At 42.7% G+C, this 18,040-nt stretch overlaps 1 protein-coding gene and 1 non-coding gene across 7 annotated transcripts in view; one reads left to right on the forward strand and one right to left on the reverse strand.

The window, feature by feature from the left end:
• The window catches only part of PCNX1 (pecanex 1), a 167,372-nt gene extending 155,779 nt beyond the window's left edge, over positions 1-11,593 (reverse strand). For all 6 annotated transcript variants that reach the window (XM_066342394.1, XM_066342393.1, XM_066342389.1 and 3 more), the window contains exon 1: positions 11,441-11,593. In XM_066342394.1, the coding sequence (XP_066198491.1) occupies positions 11,441-11,593 (153 nt within the window). The remainder of the gene's footprint in view (positions 1-11,440) is intronic.
• A 1,268-nt stretch (positions 11,594-12,861) lies between these two features.
• On the forward strand, positions 12,862-12,937 carry TRNAA-GGC (transfer RNA alanine (anticodon GGC)). Its single transcript has one exon. It is a non-coding gene; the product is annotated as a tRNA-Ala (tRNA).
• Positions 12,938-18,040: the final 5,103 nt, after the last annotated feature.

Genomic DNA, 18,040 nt, shown 5'->3' on the forward strand with positions numbered 1-18,040 from the left:
AAGTAGAGAATATAGGAAAAATCAGATAAAAGTTATGTGATATATGTTAGTGCAGCCTTAATTTGAACTAAGAAAAGTTTGAATTAGGAAAGTACTTTAAGGGAAAATCTGCCTATTATCAAATACAGACTATTATTGAAATGATTTTATTCAGCATTCCACTGAATAAGAAATGTATAACACCAACACCTTGTTTTGGGAAATGTTGAGTAAAGATAGAAAGACAAGTATTCTTAATACTATTGATGAAAACTTAAATTAGCGCTACTTTCACGAGGGCAATTTGACATTTCCAACCATTTTCTTCTGTTCAAAATACTCTCTTGCCTTGGCTTCTATAACTGTTCCTTTCCTCCTTTTCCTCTTATCTCTTCTTCGCCTTTGCAGAGCCATTTTCTTTTTAATGAATCATACTTTCTTCCAGATTTTATCTACTCCGTTAGCTCAGATTATCCTCTAAATGCTGATAACTTCCAAGTAAATTTTACCCCAAATTTCTCTCCTTTACATTTCTCTCACCTCAAAGGCACCCTCAAAATTGCCTGGTAATCCTACCATCTCTTGCTGGTCATTTCCCTTTCCCACTTTCCAAAAACAAGAATCACATTTCACCTTTTAGAGATCCACAGCAAACCTTGAATATCCCCCTCACCTCCCCGTTCACTCTCAACAGAAACACTCACTCTGTACTTCAGGATTATATAAATTATAATGGATCTACCTCAACTTTCACCACCAAATGCTCTTTCCTTCTTCCACCAGCATTCATCCCAACCCCCCTCCTTCCTCCTTCGTGAGAATGATCCCTTAAGACCTGTGCTTCCTGGATCACAAACCTCCTCTGCCTTCTCAGGAACCTCATATTATAAATTTCTCACTCTCTCTTTCATATTCTCTCTCATTATAAAGATTCACTCAATGTTTATAAAATAAATGATTATTTATCAAATAAAAATATGAATTTCCTTTAATCCAACCAGTTTACTTCTAGGAATTCATACAAAAGACTGGTACAAATATTTAATTTACAAGAATAATTACCATAGTGTTTTCTAAACAGCTAAAAACTACAACCTACAGAACCAATAACCAAATGATTCAAGACACTGTTACACATCCATACTATGGTCTACTAGAAAGCTATTACAACTGTACTTTCCCCCCACATGGACAACATTCACAATCTATAGTCAAATGAAATAGAAGGCTTCAAAACAGTACCAATATTATGACTCCATTTTTGTAAGGAAAAAGCATATGTATTTATAAGCTCCAAATACACTGTGATTACTAAAATGTTCAACAGACTGAGTGAATGGGACTGCGGGTGGTTTTTATTTTCTTCTTTTTACTTAACTATAATTTCTGATTTAGCATACATATACTTGAACAAAAAGGTTCTCCTATGTTGACAAAACAAAAATATCTAAATACTGAGTAAATAAAAGTAATACAGTCTACTAAAATTTAAATCAGATGATAAAGTATGCAATTATCATTAATTTATTTTAAATTAAAACATGGTCTTATTTGGGAAGAGAAAATTCTTTGATGTGCAAGTTTTCCAATTTCTTTGAGTTCTAATAAAACCTAGTATTGAAGTAACACCTTTACAAGATAGCCAAAAACCGGAAAGAGGTCCTCACCTATAGGAGAACGGGTAAAAATATACAAACTGCAATATATTCACACAAAGGGACGCTGCTTAGCAATAAAAAGGAACAAGCTACTAATATACACAACAACATGGATGGATCTCAAAAACAGTATGCTGGCAAAAAAGACTTACACAAAGTATACACTACATGATTTCATTTATATGTTCCATTATAGAACAGGATAAACTAATCAACAATGGGAAAATAAATCAGACCAACGGGGAGAAGACTTACTGAGAAGGGCAAGTGGGAACTTTCTGGGGTGATGCTAATATCCTGCAACATGATAGGTTTGTACTATACAAATGGATTCATTTATCAGAACTCATCCAATGATTCACTTAGGATTTGTGCCTTCTCGAACTCTTATCAAATTGTATGCATGATGAAGTGTTTTAGAATGATGTGTACTAATGCCTGTAACTTATTTCACATGCACCACTCAAAAAAAAAAAAAGAGGTCTTGATAGAAAGAGGGATGTATGCATGAAGACATGCAATAAAAATTGTAGAATCCAGGTAGTGGGCACAATTCTTTCAACTTCTATAAGTCTGAAAATTCTCATAATAAAATGTTGGAAAAACATTATTTAACTTTCAGTACAGTCAACTAGAGAAAGCAAACTACCTAATTAAATCTGTGAATTTCCTGACCTATGGTGGTGCAGTGGATAAAAGCATCAACCTGAAATGCCAAGGTTGCCATTGCGAAAACTATGGCTTGCCGGGTCAAGGCACATGTGAGAAGCGTTTATGCTTCCACAAGTTGATGCTTCCCGCTCCTCCCATTGCCTTCTCTCTCTCTTCTCACTAAAATCAATAAATAAAATCTTAAAAAAAAAAAAAATCTGTGAATTCAAACCTGGAAAAGAAATAGAGATATTCCTAGTTTTTCAAATGCCAAATAATTTTATAACTTGGAGTAATTTCTAAATAACAGAAAACATCTTTAACAAAAGGCACTAAAACATTTTGTAAATTCACAAGTTTTTCTACAAGCTAACAAATATGGCTGCTATTCTTGGAAACTTCATTTGTAAACCCTCTTAGGACAATGTATCTTTAATTTAGTATAGGTTATATAAAAAATAAGAGCTATGCCTGTGTTATATAGCCAATTATGGAAATAAATTACATTCATCTCAATACTCAGTATTAAAAATACTGGTAAGAAAAGGGACAAAACATATAGGTCAAAAAAGACCATCCATGGGAAGGAGGGAGAGGGGGAGGGGGAGGGGCACAAAGAAAACTAGATAGAAGGTGACGGAGGACAATCTGACTTTGGGTGATGGGTATGCAACAGAATTGAATGACAAAATAACCTGGACATGTTTTCTTTGAATATATGTACCCTGATTTATTGATGTCACCCCATTAAAATTAATAAAAATTTATTTATAAAAAAAAAAAAAAAGACCATCCAGTGGTGCAGTGGATAAAGCGTCGACCTGGAAAGCTGAAGTCTCTGGTTCAAAACCCTGGGCTTACCAGGTCAAGGCACATATGGGAGTTGATGCTTCCTGCTCCTCCACCTTTGTGTTTCCTTTCTTTCTCTCTCTCTCCTCTCTCAAATGAATAAATAAAATCTTTAAAAAAAAAAAAAAGACCATCCACCATTCATTAAAATTTTCCTAAAGGACACAGAAAATACTTTAATACTAAATGATCATGTTTTTAATTACTAATTTATAACACAATAACTCCTTTCTCAAAACTTTTTGGGAAATACAAAAATTTCAGTTTTAATCATCATGGTTTAATCTTACTCATACTGGTCTTTAAAATTTTTTTTTAATCTTTGGGAAAGAAAATGACCTGAGGGCCTCAGAAATCCTAATAAAGGATTTATTCTGTAGATCAGCGGTAGTCAACCTTTTTATACCTACCGCCCACTTTCGTATCTCTGTTAATAGTAAAATTTTCTAACTGCCCACCGGTTCCACAGTAATGGTGATTTATAAAGTAGGGAAGTAACTTTATAAAATTTATAAAGCAGTTACAGCAAGTTAAAGCATATAATAATAATTACTTACCAAGTACTTTATGTCAGATTTTCGCTAACTTTGGCAGAATAAATCTTTATAAAACAACTTACTATAGTTAAATCTATCATTTTATTTATATTTTGGTTGCTCTGCTACCGCCCACCATGAAAGCTGGAACTCCCACTAGTGGGCAGTAGGGACCAGGTTGACTACCACTGATGTCAAGGATAAAGATAAAGCTACAGAAAATAAGATAACCAGGAAGAAAAATCTGAAACATTCATAAATTTTGAGTGATTTAGTTGCTGAATACTCTCTCTCCACAGATTTATAACATATATTATTATAAACATGTGTATATAGGTATGTATGTAGGTATAATTGCACAAAGTGGTATATACAAAAAGCTATATATGCTGCCCTTTGACTTACAGGGTTTTCCAGAGTTATGCTGTATTTGTTTTTTTGATAATTCTATATTTGATTTAGGTCTTGCACACTGATATTTAACTTAACCCCCCAGGTAAGATGTGACTTTACCAGATAACAAGTTATTACAGTATTCCTTCCAACCCCCAACTGTTCTGTATCAGTTAAGTTGATAAATCTAAAAAAGGTTCACATGTATATAACATTATTTACTCAGAACCTAATACAAGCCAAGCACAGGAGCAGACGCGGGACATACACTGCCAAACCAGTCAGACATGGCCCCTGCCCCACGAACTTTCTAGGTACTACAGGGTAGTGAATGTTAGAGACAGCAGGCAAGTGAACAAAGGCGTAAATGTTTGTGACAAGCACTACAGAGGAAAGTTACCGGGTAGAATGATGGAAAAGAGAACCTGTTTATGGTCATCGGGTCAGGCCTCTCTGAGACGACAATGAAACCCAGCACTAAAGGCCAAGGTGCAGCCAGCCCTGCAAAGAGCAAAACGGGGTATGCCTTCGGAGGTAGGCGGGAAGGCCCGGCAGGAGGCACAAGTTCCGGAGGCTGAAGTAACAGAAAGTAGGCCAGAGTGATTACAGCACGTGGGGAAAATGGCACAAACTGCAGACAAAGGTAGGATTAGCTTTGGTGGGGCCTTGGTAAAGATGTTAGATTTCACTCTAAATGCAAAAGAAAGTCATTGAATGACATTAAAAGGGGGTGGGGGGATAACACAAATAGGCTGATGTCGTTTACTTTATGGAAAAATAGTTGTAAAGGGCAAGAATAGAAGCTAAGGTAGTAGTGCAGACAAGTTAGTGTGGACCAGAAAGTGCAAAGAGATTTGAGGTGATCTGACAGAATTGATAAAATTTACTCATAAGATGAGGGAAATGGCATGAGGAACTAGATACGTGATGGTGCCATAAACTAATACGACGACAACAGAGTAAGAAAACATGATTTGTGGTGATGCATTTAGTGGGGGATCGAGAATGGTTTTAGACATGACACCTCTGAGATGGCTAGGAGACAGTCAAGAGGAGATGCTGAGTGGGCGGCCGGATTTAAGTCGGGGCTGGGAATTATGGGCATATTGCTCAAGTTCTTTAAACTGACCTGGATGTTTATAAAGTACAAATTAATGGGCAACACTCCAGATGTTCCTATCAGAATGGACATGTACAAGTACTGTACACAGTTTTAACGTGTTCAAGTGATTTTGATGTCTACTGGAGTCTGAGAACCACTTATACAAAGAGATTTTAACACCTAAGGGTATAACTCTTTACAGAAGAAAACACGTTGAGCAGTATGTTAAGATAACAGTTTGACTTACTATCTACTCTCCTGCAGTCACAGAACATTACTGAGGAAACACTGATTTATTGATAATACGCCATTTTTAAAATGACATTTACTGAAGGCCACTCTGAAGATGAACAACTTCTTCTACTTCATAAATATTTTCTTACAAAATGACCGTGCAATATCTCACAAATGAGTGAATCAAGGTTTCGAAAGGTGGCGAGTCTTGCCCAAAGGACACACATTCAATAACAGAGCCAAGACACACAAATCAAGATAACACGAATTCCAGTCTACTTTCCAGCACACAATAATGCCACGAAGCTCACACCCATAAAGCACACCATCTGTGACATGTCATGTACAAAAATAATCATAACAAGATTAAATGGGGTGAATGCCTTCAGAGAAACAGAAAGGACAATGAAAGAAGAAAAAATTACTTCTTTTTTTGTGTGTGACAGAGAAAGAGAGAGGAATAGATGGGAACAGATAGATAGGAAGGGAGAGAGATGGGAAGCATCAATTCTTCGTTGTGGCATCTTAGTTGTTCATTGATCGCTTTCTCATATGTACCTTGACCAGGGGGCTACAGTGGACCAAGTGACCCCTTGCTCAAGCCAGCGACCTTGGGCTCAAACTGGTGAGCCTTGCTCAAACCAGATGAGCCTGTGCTCAAGCTGGCAACCTCAGGGTTTCGAACCTGGGTCTTCCACGTCCCAATCCAACACTCTATCCACTGCGCCAGGTGAAAAAATTATTTCTTGATTTTCACAACTTGAAAGTATTATAGCTTCAGAAACTATAAATTCTACCTTTAAAGTATCCACAAAAGCTATTAATATCGTGTCTGAATCCTATACAAAAGTCCTAAGACCTTATATACTAAGTGAGATATGTCAGAGAAATACAAATATTATATGTTATCACTTATATATGGAATCTATAATAAACCCATGATTTGAGAGAGACAGAGACAAAGGGAAGAGAAAGAGAGAAAGAGAGACATGGATCTGTTCCAGTATGTGCCCATGACCCGGGATCAAACCTACAACTTTTGTATATCAGGATGATGCTCTAACCAACTGAGCAATCCAGCCAGAGTGAGTCAAACCCATTTTTTAAAAGAGTACAAACTTGCAATCAAAGAGAGCTAGTGCGTATACAATAAGTGTATACAATAATATTGTACTATTATTATGTAACGTGGTATCACAACAGCAATCATTATAATACATAATGTGTCAAAATAACAAGTTATGTACCTTAAATTTATACATTATATCAGATTTATTGAATAGAAAAATTTTGTTAAGTTTTTCATTGATTTGAGAGAGAGAGAGAAAGGGGGAAAGGGAGGGAGAAAGAGAGAACCATCAACTCGTTCCATTTAGTTGTTCCATTTCGTGTGTACTCTCTGGCTGCTTCTCGTATGTGCCCTGACTGGGGATCAAACCTGTGACCCTGGTGCACTGGTGCCCTGGAACAATGCTCTATCTAAACAACTCAGCCAGGGCAATGAAAATAATGTTTATCTAAAAAACAGAAATGCATTGACTACATTAACCAAAACAAACAGATTAAAAAAATAAAATAAATAAAAGCCCTGGCCAGTTGGCTCAGTGGTAGGGCATCCACCTGGCATGTGGAAGTCCCAGTTCAATTCCCGGTCAGGGCACACAGGAGAAGCGCCGATCTGCTTCTTTAACCCTCCTCCTCTCTCTTCCCCTCCCACAGCCATGGCTCGAATGGTTCTGGTTCCAACAAAGTTGGCGGAGGCTGAGGATGGCTCCACGGCCTTGCCTCAGGCACTGAAATAGCTCGGTTGCAGAGCAGCAGAGCGGTAGCCCAGAAGGGCAGAGCATCGCCTGGTAGCAGGCTTGTTGGGTGGATCCTGGGTCAGGTTGCACACAGGAGTCTGTCTCTGCCTCCCCAACTCTCACTTAATAAATAAATAAATAAATAAATAAATAAATAAATAAATAAATAAATAAAAAATAAAGAAGCCCTAAGACTCTTCCTAATTCAATGGCCTATCTCTTCAGAGACTTTGGATCTTAAAAAAAAAAAAAAAAAAAAAAAAAGGCTGCCCCTACATAATGTCTTTAAAAGTTCTGTGTAAACCAAACCCCAGCCCATTATCTTCCTAAGGCCACAAAACAAGTCACTGATGGCTAAACCTCAGGTATCTTCATCAGTAAAATGAGGACATAATTTGACGTAAAGAACACAGTTATCATTGTCTGCAATTATTGGAAGAGCAAAGAATAATCTCTGCCTGTCTAAGATTTTAAGATGAAATGTTAGATTTTGCTTCAAATGTGTATTTCAAACTATCTACCTCAATACTGAAGTACTAGTATGTCTTCTAAAATGTTTACAAAACTTTGCTGACTGCCCCTAGACTGAGATCATCCCCTGAATATAAGCTCAGGGTCACAACAATTCTAATGCTGTAACTGTCTGTTGTCCTCAGGCTAGATTTTAAGTTTCTTGAAGGCAAAAACTGTTGCCTGTTCATTTCTAATCATTTCTTTAATATTTGAGTACTTACTCTGTTGTTTGTTTGTTTGTTTTACAGTGACAGAGAAAGTCAGAGAAAGGGATAAATAGGGACAGACAGACAGGAACAGAGAGAGATGAGAAGCATCAATCATCAGTTTTTCATTGGGACACTTTAGCTGTTCATTGATTGCTTTCTCATATGTGCCTTGACCATGGGCCAACAGCAGACCGAGTAACCCCTAGCTCGAGCCAGCGACCTTGGGTCCAAGCTGGTGAGCTTTGCTCAAACCAGATGAGCCCGCGCTCAAGCTGGCGACCTCGGGGTCTCGAACCTGGGTCCTCTGCATCCCAGTCCGACGCTCTATCCACTGCGCCACTGCCCGGTAGACCTTACTCTGTTCTTGGCACTGATACTGGTCCTGACAATAAAACAGTGAACTTTCAGCAGATTTGTTTGGGTTGGTTCAAGGTCTTTTACCAATTGGCAAAAGGAAAGTACTGCCTGTTGCTGAATTCAGAATAGACAGCTTCTCTGAATGGTCTAGTTTTTAAGCTGTATTTTCACTGAAAGTTGTAAGTGCATTTTCTTTTGTAAGTACATTTTTTAACACAACTCTCTGCCCTCTTAGCCTATATTCTAATAAAAGGGATATTACACATATATATTATATATATATATCAATTAATGATAAGTGCTATCAAATAAAGGAGGGTAGGAGGGTTAGGAAGTATTGCAGGAGCTGGGTTACCAGGTTTCATAGGTTACCAGGAGAAGCCTCACATATAACCGAAAGCTGAAATAAGTGGAGCAAGCCACACAGACGTCTGGAGGAAAGGAGTTAACCACATGGAGGGGAAAGAGCAAGTGCAAAAGCCATGAGGCAGGAACACAGTTGTTGTATGAAAAAAAAATTATAAGAAGGCAAATGTATGTGTTAGGGGAGGGAGTACCGAGGAAGGGGAACCACAGACAGACACTTGGGAGGGCAGGCTCTAAGAGCTGAAGAGTGCCATGATCTGACCTATGCTTAGCCCTGGGTGGTTGGCTCAGTGGTAGAGCGTCGGCCTGGCGTGCAGGAGTCCTGAGTTCGATTCCCGGCCAGGGCACACAGGAGAAGCGCCCATCTGCTTCTCCACCCCTCCCCCTCTTCTTCCTCTCTGTCTCTCTCTTCCCCTCCCGCAGCCAGGGCTCCATTGGAGCAAAGTTGGCCCAGGCGCTGAGGATGGCTCCATGGGCTCGGCCTCAGGCACTAGAATGGCCCTGGTTGCAACAGAGCAATGCCCCAGATGGGCAGAGCATCGCCCCCTGGTGGGCATGCCGGGTGGATTCCAGTCGGGCGTATGCGGGAGTCTGTCTGACTGCCTCCGGGTTTCCAACTTCAGAAAAATACAAAAACAAAACAAAACACTCACTCAGACTTCTGAATGGAAAATAGGAAATAAAGAATGGAAGAAGTGAGCCTGATTAGAACACTACAATAAACCAGAAGAGACATAACAGTGGCTTGAACCAAGGGAGTGAGGATGATGATTAGCTGGATTCTCCTTAGGTTTTGAAGACACAACCCACAAGATTTGTTGATGAACTGGATATGAAGACAGAAAGAATCAAGGAGAGCTTTGAAAAGATTTAAGAGTAGAGTTGCCATTAACTGAGACAAGAAAGAAAAGCAGTTTTATTTTCCCAGAGTCCAGCAAAACGCCCAGTACGCAGCACTCAAATATTATTTATGAATTAAATTTAACTGAATAAACTCCCCAAATGAAGCATTAAACTCAACGTATTGTTATTTGCTCTAAATTTTCTTTGGTAATGTTCGTTAAATACACAAAGAGACTTAGCCACTAACACAGTTCACGTGCCAACATGGAAGCCTTACACTGGGACACAGCAACTAACCCTTACATCTCCAGGACCAATTTCAGTTTTAAATTTACAGTCCTCCTGGATATAACAGGAATCTGCTATGAAAGAGAGCTCTGTGACAGCTTGAGAATTCTTACACCCAACGTAATTAACCTGTTCGTTAATGATGTCATATTCCTGGAAGGTACAGAAATGCAAATAGATCTCTCTGGGCCAGAATTAATTGAAAATCACACTTTGTGATACATTTTCAGAATGGGACAAGACTACATTTAAGTCCCCTAAAAAATAAGCCATCAGTCATCAGCACTGTTTAAATGATCTTTTTACCTCAAGCAATAAGTCCCTTCAAAACAATTTCAATGAAAAATTAAAATCTGCTTGAGAAAGTGAAATTCAGCACATTTTCCCCCAAGCAATCACTTTTCCTGCCAATCAGTAAAAATGAGCTCCACTTAAGGAAAAGCTGGGCGTCCTCACCTTTAGCACTTTGTACAGCCCAGTGAGTGCCCAGGTTTGCTAATCCAGCACCCTCACTTCACCTCCATGAAGAGCCACAAAGTTAGCAGAGATATATTCAAAGTAATTCTCCTAAAGTTATCATCTTCTCCACCCTTCCCATTATTTAAAAAAATGTAACTCAAACTTAAGTACCATCCCTCTTCCACATTATTTTCTCTAATGCCCCACCCTAACCTAAAATGTTTTTTAATGCACTTACAACTTTCTGTGAAAATATAGCTTTAAAAACCTAGATCATTTGGAAAAGCTGATCGTACTGAATTCAGCAACAGGCAGTACTTTCCTTCTGCCAATCAGGAAAAGGCCTTGAAACAACCCAAACAAATCTGCTGAAATGCCAGCCAGATTCCCCGTATCTCCCCCACTCCCTCCCCCCAATGCTGGCCTGGAAACACAACAGCCACTGACCACGGAGCTAAACTAGAAAAGAGGCGGTGGTAAGCAAAAACAACGAATTTTAGACCAAGGAATGCTAACAGCCAGATTTTCAACCACCACCGGTGAGCGAGGAGGAATAGCCCGGCCGACCCACCAACACAATCCAAAGAGCCGCGGCACACATTCTTCCCCCGCTCCGAAGGCTCCGCTCCGCACGCGGATCAGAGGCGAGGTGCTGGGAAGCTTCTCCCGGGAGAGGAGGAGCTAGAACCGCCGCGGGTGAAGGGAGTGCCCAGGGGGGTGCCCGAGGAACTGAGCGCTAATAACCACGCGTGCCAAGGAGGAATGCGGCGTCTCCTCCGGGGCAGAAAGCTCAGCGCCTACCACGAAACGCTTAGGGCAGGAAGCGCTACTAGGGCTTTGCCTACCCGTGTAGAAAGGCTGGAGAGGCTACGGGTGCAGGACGCCCCAGGAAGGGGCCTGGGAAGCGACCAGTTCCCAGTATACCGGTTGGGCGCACGGGGGCGAAAGGTGGGGGCTACTGCTGTTTCGTTTCTGGTTGTCATCACTTAAGTAGGGGAAACCCAAAGAGAGGAGACTAGGGAGTGAGGGTGGGGGAAGGGAGCATGACAGCGAACAGGGCTGCGGGCCCCGACGGATGCACCGTGGAGCGCACGCGATGGGAAGGGGAAGAGGGCGCAACCCCGGGCCCAACTCTGGACAGCCGCGCTTCCCCGCCAGCTAGAGGGAAAGGAGCCACCCTCCTCCCCGCCCCCACACTCACCATGTACAGGGTGAAGGGCAGGCCGAGCAGAAAGAGCCACAGGTAGAGGTGCAGCGCGTTCACGAAGGTGGCCTGGTGCGGGTCGTAGTACCAGCCCCCGCTGAGCGCGGCCCACACCCCCTGCCGGAGGATCTGCAGCGTCTGCGACCCCATCCCCACCCGGCGCCGCCGCCGCCGCCGCCGCCGCCGTCCCCGCCCCGGCCCCAGCTCTGCCTCGGTCGCCGGAGCCCGCAGCTGCCCCGTCTTCTCCTCCTCCGGAGCTCCGGCAGAGCGGGCCGGCGCCCCGGCGGTCGCTAGGGCTGCTGCAGCAAGAGGAGGAGGCAGCGAACGAGGAGGAGGAGGAGACCGAGGAGGAGGCGGCGAGCGGCGAGCGGCGGGGCGGAGGGGAGCGAAGAAGAGGAGGAGACCGGCTTCCAGGGCGTCGCCGCCATCTTGTCTCCTAACACCCGGAGCCGGAGCCAGGCCCCCGCCACCCGCGGCCCGCCAGCGCCGCCGCTGCCAGCGCCGCCGCGACCCCCGCCGGCCGCCAGCCCTGGGCCCGGCGGAGAGGGAGGCCCGGCGCCCGGGAGGGACGGGCAGCAAGCCGCGCCCCCTCCGGCTCCTCCTCTCCTCTCCTCTCCCTCCGCCCCCTGCGCCGGCTGCGTGATTGCGCTCAGCGCCTGGGTCGCCGCAGGCACCATCTGCCGGCTCCCGGTGGAAGCGCGCGCCGACGCGGGCCCGGCGGGCGGGGGCGGGGCTGCCAGGGCCCGGGAGCAGGGGCTCTAGGAGACCCCGTTCCTCTCCGGGCAAGCGAAGCTGGCAAGTTCATTGATGAGTCCCTGAACCTAGTCTTTGAGTCTCCGAAACCTTGTTTTCAGAACCTTGTCAGCACCCTGGTTGACGTTTTATGACATTTATTAAAAGACCTAGGAGCAATGAGGCTAATATCTGAGATACTCATTGAAGGCCTCGAAGAATTAGGTACAGCGGATGACACTGTTGAGAAATCACAATTGAGCAAGAACTGTGTTGGCCCTTGGAGTGAGCTGGGCGCTCTGGGGTGAGAAAAACAACCACTTCCAAAGACAGAAAAATTAATAGAAGTCACAAAAGATGTAAAAGTATGGAGTGGACAGGTTTATCATTGTGTGGGTGCTTTTATTTTTTTTAACGTTATCATTTTAATTAATGGGCCAATCTAAACAGGGATAAAACATTAACTGATTATACCCTAAGTCACAATAGGGTCTTGTACTTCTCTTTTTATAGCTGTAAAGACTGGGACTCATTCTTGGCTCTCTGTAATGTTTATAACCCATATCTGATCTCATTGAATGAAATTTTTTTTTAGAGTTTGAAGTTTGAGTTTATGATAGCAATAAAAGTACTTGGATTAATGTTGCTACAATTAATGAGAAAAGTAAGAGAGTCAAGCTGGTGAGGCCCTGGCTGGTTGGCTCAGTGGTAGAGCGTCGGCCTGGCATGCGGAAGTCCCGGGTTCGATTCCCGGCCAGGGCACACAGGAGAGGCGCCTATCGGCTTCTCCACCCCTCCCCCTCTCCTTCCTCACTGTCTCTCTCTTCCCCTCCCGCAGCCAAGGCTCCATTGGAGCAAAAGATGGCCCGGGCGCTGGGGATGGCTCCTTGGCCTCTGCCCCAGGCGCTAGAGTGGCTCTGGTCGCGACAGAGCGACGCCCGGGATGGGCAGAGCATCGCCCCCTGGTGGGCGTGCCGGGTGGATCCCGGTCGGGCGTATGCGAGAGTCTGTCTGACTGCCTCCCCGTTTCCAGCTTCAGAAAAATACAAAAAAAAAAAAAAAAGAAACTGGTGACATTTTAAGAAAAGGATTGAAAAACCATTGCAATACCTCCCCGTGCCATGCCACCTTACAGTTCAAATATTTTCACCTTCACAACACTCAATTAAGGGCAGCATAGTGGCTTCCAATATTTTTTGGATGAGAAACCCGAAGCTCAGAGAAACTAAGTACCTGCCTACACTCTACATAATAAGTTGTTAAGAAGACCTCTGACACCAACGATCATCCTAACAGCATGGACTGAACTTTGGAAGTCTATTTCTCAGGTAAGAGTTTGAACTGATAAATAATTAGTTACTAGCTTCTGGTCACCTGTGGCCAGTTTAAATATGACCAGTTGTTCTCAAGGTGTAGTCCCAGAACCAGCTGTGTCAACATCACCTGAGAACTTGTCAGAAATGCAAATTCTCAGGCACTACTACAGAGAAACTCTGGTCTTGAGACCCAGCAATCTATTTTAACAAGCCCTCCGGAAGATTCTAATGTACTTGAAAGGTGGAACTATCACTATAGAACCCTGTCCCCAGCCTTGACTTGTTTCCTTATAACCACAAAGCTATCAACTTCCAATAAGATACCTTGGAATGGAGACACATGAATAAACACTGGCCAAAATATACTTTTCAGTATATGAGTATGTCTAAAAGCAAAATTAAGATTAACTAATAAAAGTTTACAATTAAAATAATTGCCTTGAGGCTTGGTCATGGACATGAGGTATTGTCAAGTGTTCGTTTGTTTCTTCCAAAGGAGACAGGAAACCTCTCCGAGCCAATTTTGGAACTGATCCCAAGCTTTCCAACAAAAAGAAAGATGTAAACAAGGATAAAATTCCAATACCACATCAGTTTCCACACCATAAATGTCTGCTATCGTTTAGTGTAGAAGGATGAACTGCCATAGGAGCAAAGTGGACTAGAAGAAGCAGATGCATCCATGGAGTTGGAGGCAGCCCCCTCTACCTGAATCAGAAGACAGTACGTGGAATGTATGGAACAGGCAGCATCCAGGAAGGCAGCCCGCATTAGGCTGTTTCAACACAGAGAATGAGAGTGTTGTAAGCCGACAGCGGCTGGAACACAGCCTTGGGAAATCCAGGAGCAGACAAAAATTGAGAAATACTGGCAGGCGTTAAGAAAATATGTTGCTGCCTGACCTGTGGTGGCGCAGTGGATAAAACGTTGACCTGGGATGTTGAGGTTGCCGGTTCTAAACCCTGGGCTTGCCTGGTCAAGGCACACGTGGGAGTTGATCCTTCCTGCTCCTCCCCTCCCTTCTCTCTCTCTCTCTCCTCTGTAGAATGAATTAATAAGGTAAAAAAAAAAAGAAAAGAAAATGTGTTATGTAATGCTTATAGCAAGACCCCCAGCCTCAGTGCTGGATTCCAGGTCTGGATTCCTCTCCCTATGAGGAACGTATGAAAACAAATGGAATCCAGGTCCTCGAGATGATGTACTGGGGAAGTTTGGGGACCAAGGACTTGGGCTCAAAGCAATAAGGCAAGTATCCAAAGGTCCGACCTGGTAGACAGAGTGAGACTTAGAAACAACGCAGGAGCTGAATAGATAGAACTGATACGGAATTTCACACTGATCATGGTTGCCTTATATTGAGATCACAGAATGTTAACATAGAACTCTAATTCCTATCCGGTATGACTGGAACTGATTCAGGACCTTAGAGATGGGAGTCATGTGGCACAAGCCACAGAATAAAAAAGGGTCAGCAAGATGGGCTGGCCCAGAAGGTCTTTCAAAAGGCAGTTATAGACTACATCTTTCAGCCCTGGACTGGTAAAAGCATTTTAGAAAAATGCTAATTAACTGACTTAAGAAGTTAGCAACTGAAAGAATTCAATGAAATGGATGACCTTTCTGAAAGACTGACTCAGTAGTTGGGGTGGGGGTGGGAGAAGAGAGAATCTTACAGTGCCTTTTATCTGTAGCTTTCAAATGTTTATGAATGCTGCCACTACAAGCTTCCTATGTTATGAACAGGAAGCCAAGGCACAGAGGGCTTAAATGTTTTGCCCAAAGTAACATACTCTCTCATACCCATAATTTATAAAAGCAGGACAAAAATTAAGCAGTCTAATTTGCTAAGTGTTAGCCCTCCTAGCCATGCATAAAGGCCATTAATAACGTTACACTTAGCATGTCAGAGTTAGTAGCCATGGTATACTACCAAAGCACAGTCTGACATTTGCTCATCTTTCAGCTAATTCTATTAAAATGATGCTCCCTGACTAACGTATAAGCCCCTTGAGGACTGGAAACGTTCTGACAGCAGATGCTCTCTGCTGCCTAAAAGGAACAAAGCTGAGTGTGGGGAAACCTTTTAATAACCCCCAACCAAGCCCACCTTGGAGCAGAGGTGTCCAAACGGCAGCTCTGGTCAGTTTACGTGGCAGGAATTATCTACTTTAGACATCATAGCCCACATATCCTGCCAACAGCCTAAACGCAGCAGGCTTCGTGTCACCCCGGCCCCACCCTACCCGGGTCCAGTCCTTTTTATTTCTCTCAGTGAAACCGACATTTCCCAACTGGCTCAGACTTCAAACCTCATCTACCCTCCCCCACTGTCTGGTTTCCCACTGTCTTTTTCCTGTTCAATCCCTCCTTTATGTTGCCAGAGCAACCATCTTCCTGGTGCCCTCCTCGACTCAAACCAAACAGCCTACTATTGCCTCCATTCTCTCTTCAAAACCAGGCTACATTCCACAAACTAATCTCCCTAATCCACTTTTTTTAAAAAGATTTTATTTATTGATTTTAGGGGGGGAGCAGAGGAGGGAACCAGAAGTTTCAACTCATAGTTGTTTCACTTTAGATGTTCATTGATTGCTTGTCGTATGTGCCTTGATGAGGCAGGCAAGCCCAGGGTCTCAAAGCGCGACCTCATCATTCCAGGTCAACACTCTCTATCCACTGCGCCACCAGAGGCCAGATTCCCTAGTCCACTTTTTCCTTTCTCAGAAGGTTTCAATTCTCTTCTATTGGCAATGATACTAAAAGCATACTCCTTAGTCAGGCATTCACAGTCCCCACAAGCTCAATCTGTTTTCTTTAACTTTGCTCCCGCTACTCCACCACTAACCCCTTTTTACTGCTGAATATCAGCATACCTGTTTATCTATTTTTATATGTTTACTTACCAGCCCATCTATTTATTAATTTCTGCCTCTATGCTCTAACATTTGCCTTACCTAGAAAACCTTACTCCTCCATCTGCTATGACTATTCCAAACCCATACATCTTTTTTTTTTTAACGAGAAGAGGGGAGATAGTGAGACAGACTCCCTCCCGCATGTGCCCCAACTGGGATCCACCTGGCAACCCTCATCTGGGGCCGATGCTCAGACAAACTGAGCTATCCTCAGTCGAGCCACTAGCTGTGGGAGGGGAGCAGAGAAAAAAGGGGGAGAGGGAGGAGGAAAGAAGCAAACGGTCACTTTTCTTGTGTGCTCTGACAGGGAATTGAACCCAGGATGTCCATATACCGGGCCAACACTCTATCCACTGAACCAGCCTGCCAGGGCCATACATCTATTTTTTAAATATCCTAAAGCACTCAAATGTTTCATTTATCTAGCACTTCAATGTGTACTACTTTATATCCCCCAACTGAACTGTATGTTTCTTGAGAGCAAGGCACTTAGCTCATCAGACAATGCCTGACAGAAAGCTGTTCAGATCAATTGACAATCAGTGTAAGTTGAAAAAAAAATAAAGCAATACAGAAAGCAATGACTTTACAGTTAAAGATTTTTTTTACCTTTTTAAATTATTTTTTAATTTTTATTTTAACTGAGAGTAGGGGAGATACAGAGATAGGCTCCCACATGTGCCCTGACTGGGATCCACCATCTGAGGCTAATGTTCTGCCCATCTAGGGCCCCCCCAAACTATTTTTAGCACCTGAGGCAGAGGCTCAACAGAGCCAGCACCTGGACCCAGTGAGCTTGAATCAGTGGAGCAATGTCTGCAGGAGGGGAAGAGAAAGAGAGAGAAGGGGGGGTAAAAACAGTCACCTCTCCTGTGTGCCCTGGCCAGGAATCGAACCCAGGACATCCACACGCCAGGCGGACACTCTACCGCTGAGCCAATCGACCAGGGCCCTCAGTTAAAGACTTTAATCTCTTTTTGCTTTCATTTGATAACTATTCAACATTTTAAGGCATTTCACCAGCTTAGAAGATTAATTCAAAACAGGAAAAAAAAAATGGAATAAAAGTTAAGATATTTTGGAAGAGAAAGGAAAGGCCCTAAAACTCTTCCTATATACCATTAGTCATTCGCTATATACCACTTTATATCACATCGGGAAAATTAGTGTCAAAGAGGGAGAGGGGGACTTTCCAAATCATATGTAATATAATTACAAAGTACCGATTTCTGGATATGGAGCTAAATAAGTAAAACAAAAGCAGCTCATCCTTCTTGGAAATCTCAAGTCAACCTACTCTGCTTTTTTAAAATGTCAATTCTATATGATGAGTACTTTCGAGCATGTTTTAATCCACAATGACTCAGTAATTCTCACTATGGTTTTGTGTTACCTTCTGTTACATCTCAATTCACTTTTCTTAAACGCACACACAACACTGGGAGCAGAGCAATAAAAGGAAAGAGGAACTATCTAGGATATTGCAAAACTCCCCAAATTGGGGGGATCCCTGAATTAGAAAGAAGATACACACACACATTGTTTCCCATCTTTTTTACCTTAAAGGATTTTTCTATATCAGTTAAATAGCTGATGTGTTTAGCTAGACTATATTAAAGAGCTTGTTTTCCCTT

The sequence above is a fragment of the Saccopteryx leptura genome, chromosome 6, assembly GCF_036850995.1.
Source record: "Saccopteryx leptura isolate mSacLep1 chromosome 6, mSacLep1_pri_phased_curated, whole genome shotgun sequence".
Lineage (NCBI taxonomy): Eukaryota > Metazoa > Chordata > Mammalia > Chiroptera > Emballonuridae > Saccopteryx > Saccopteryx leptura.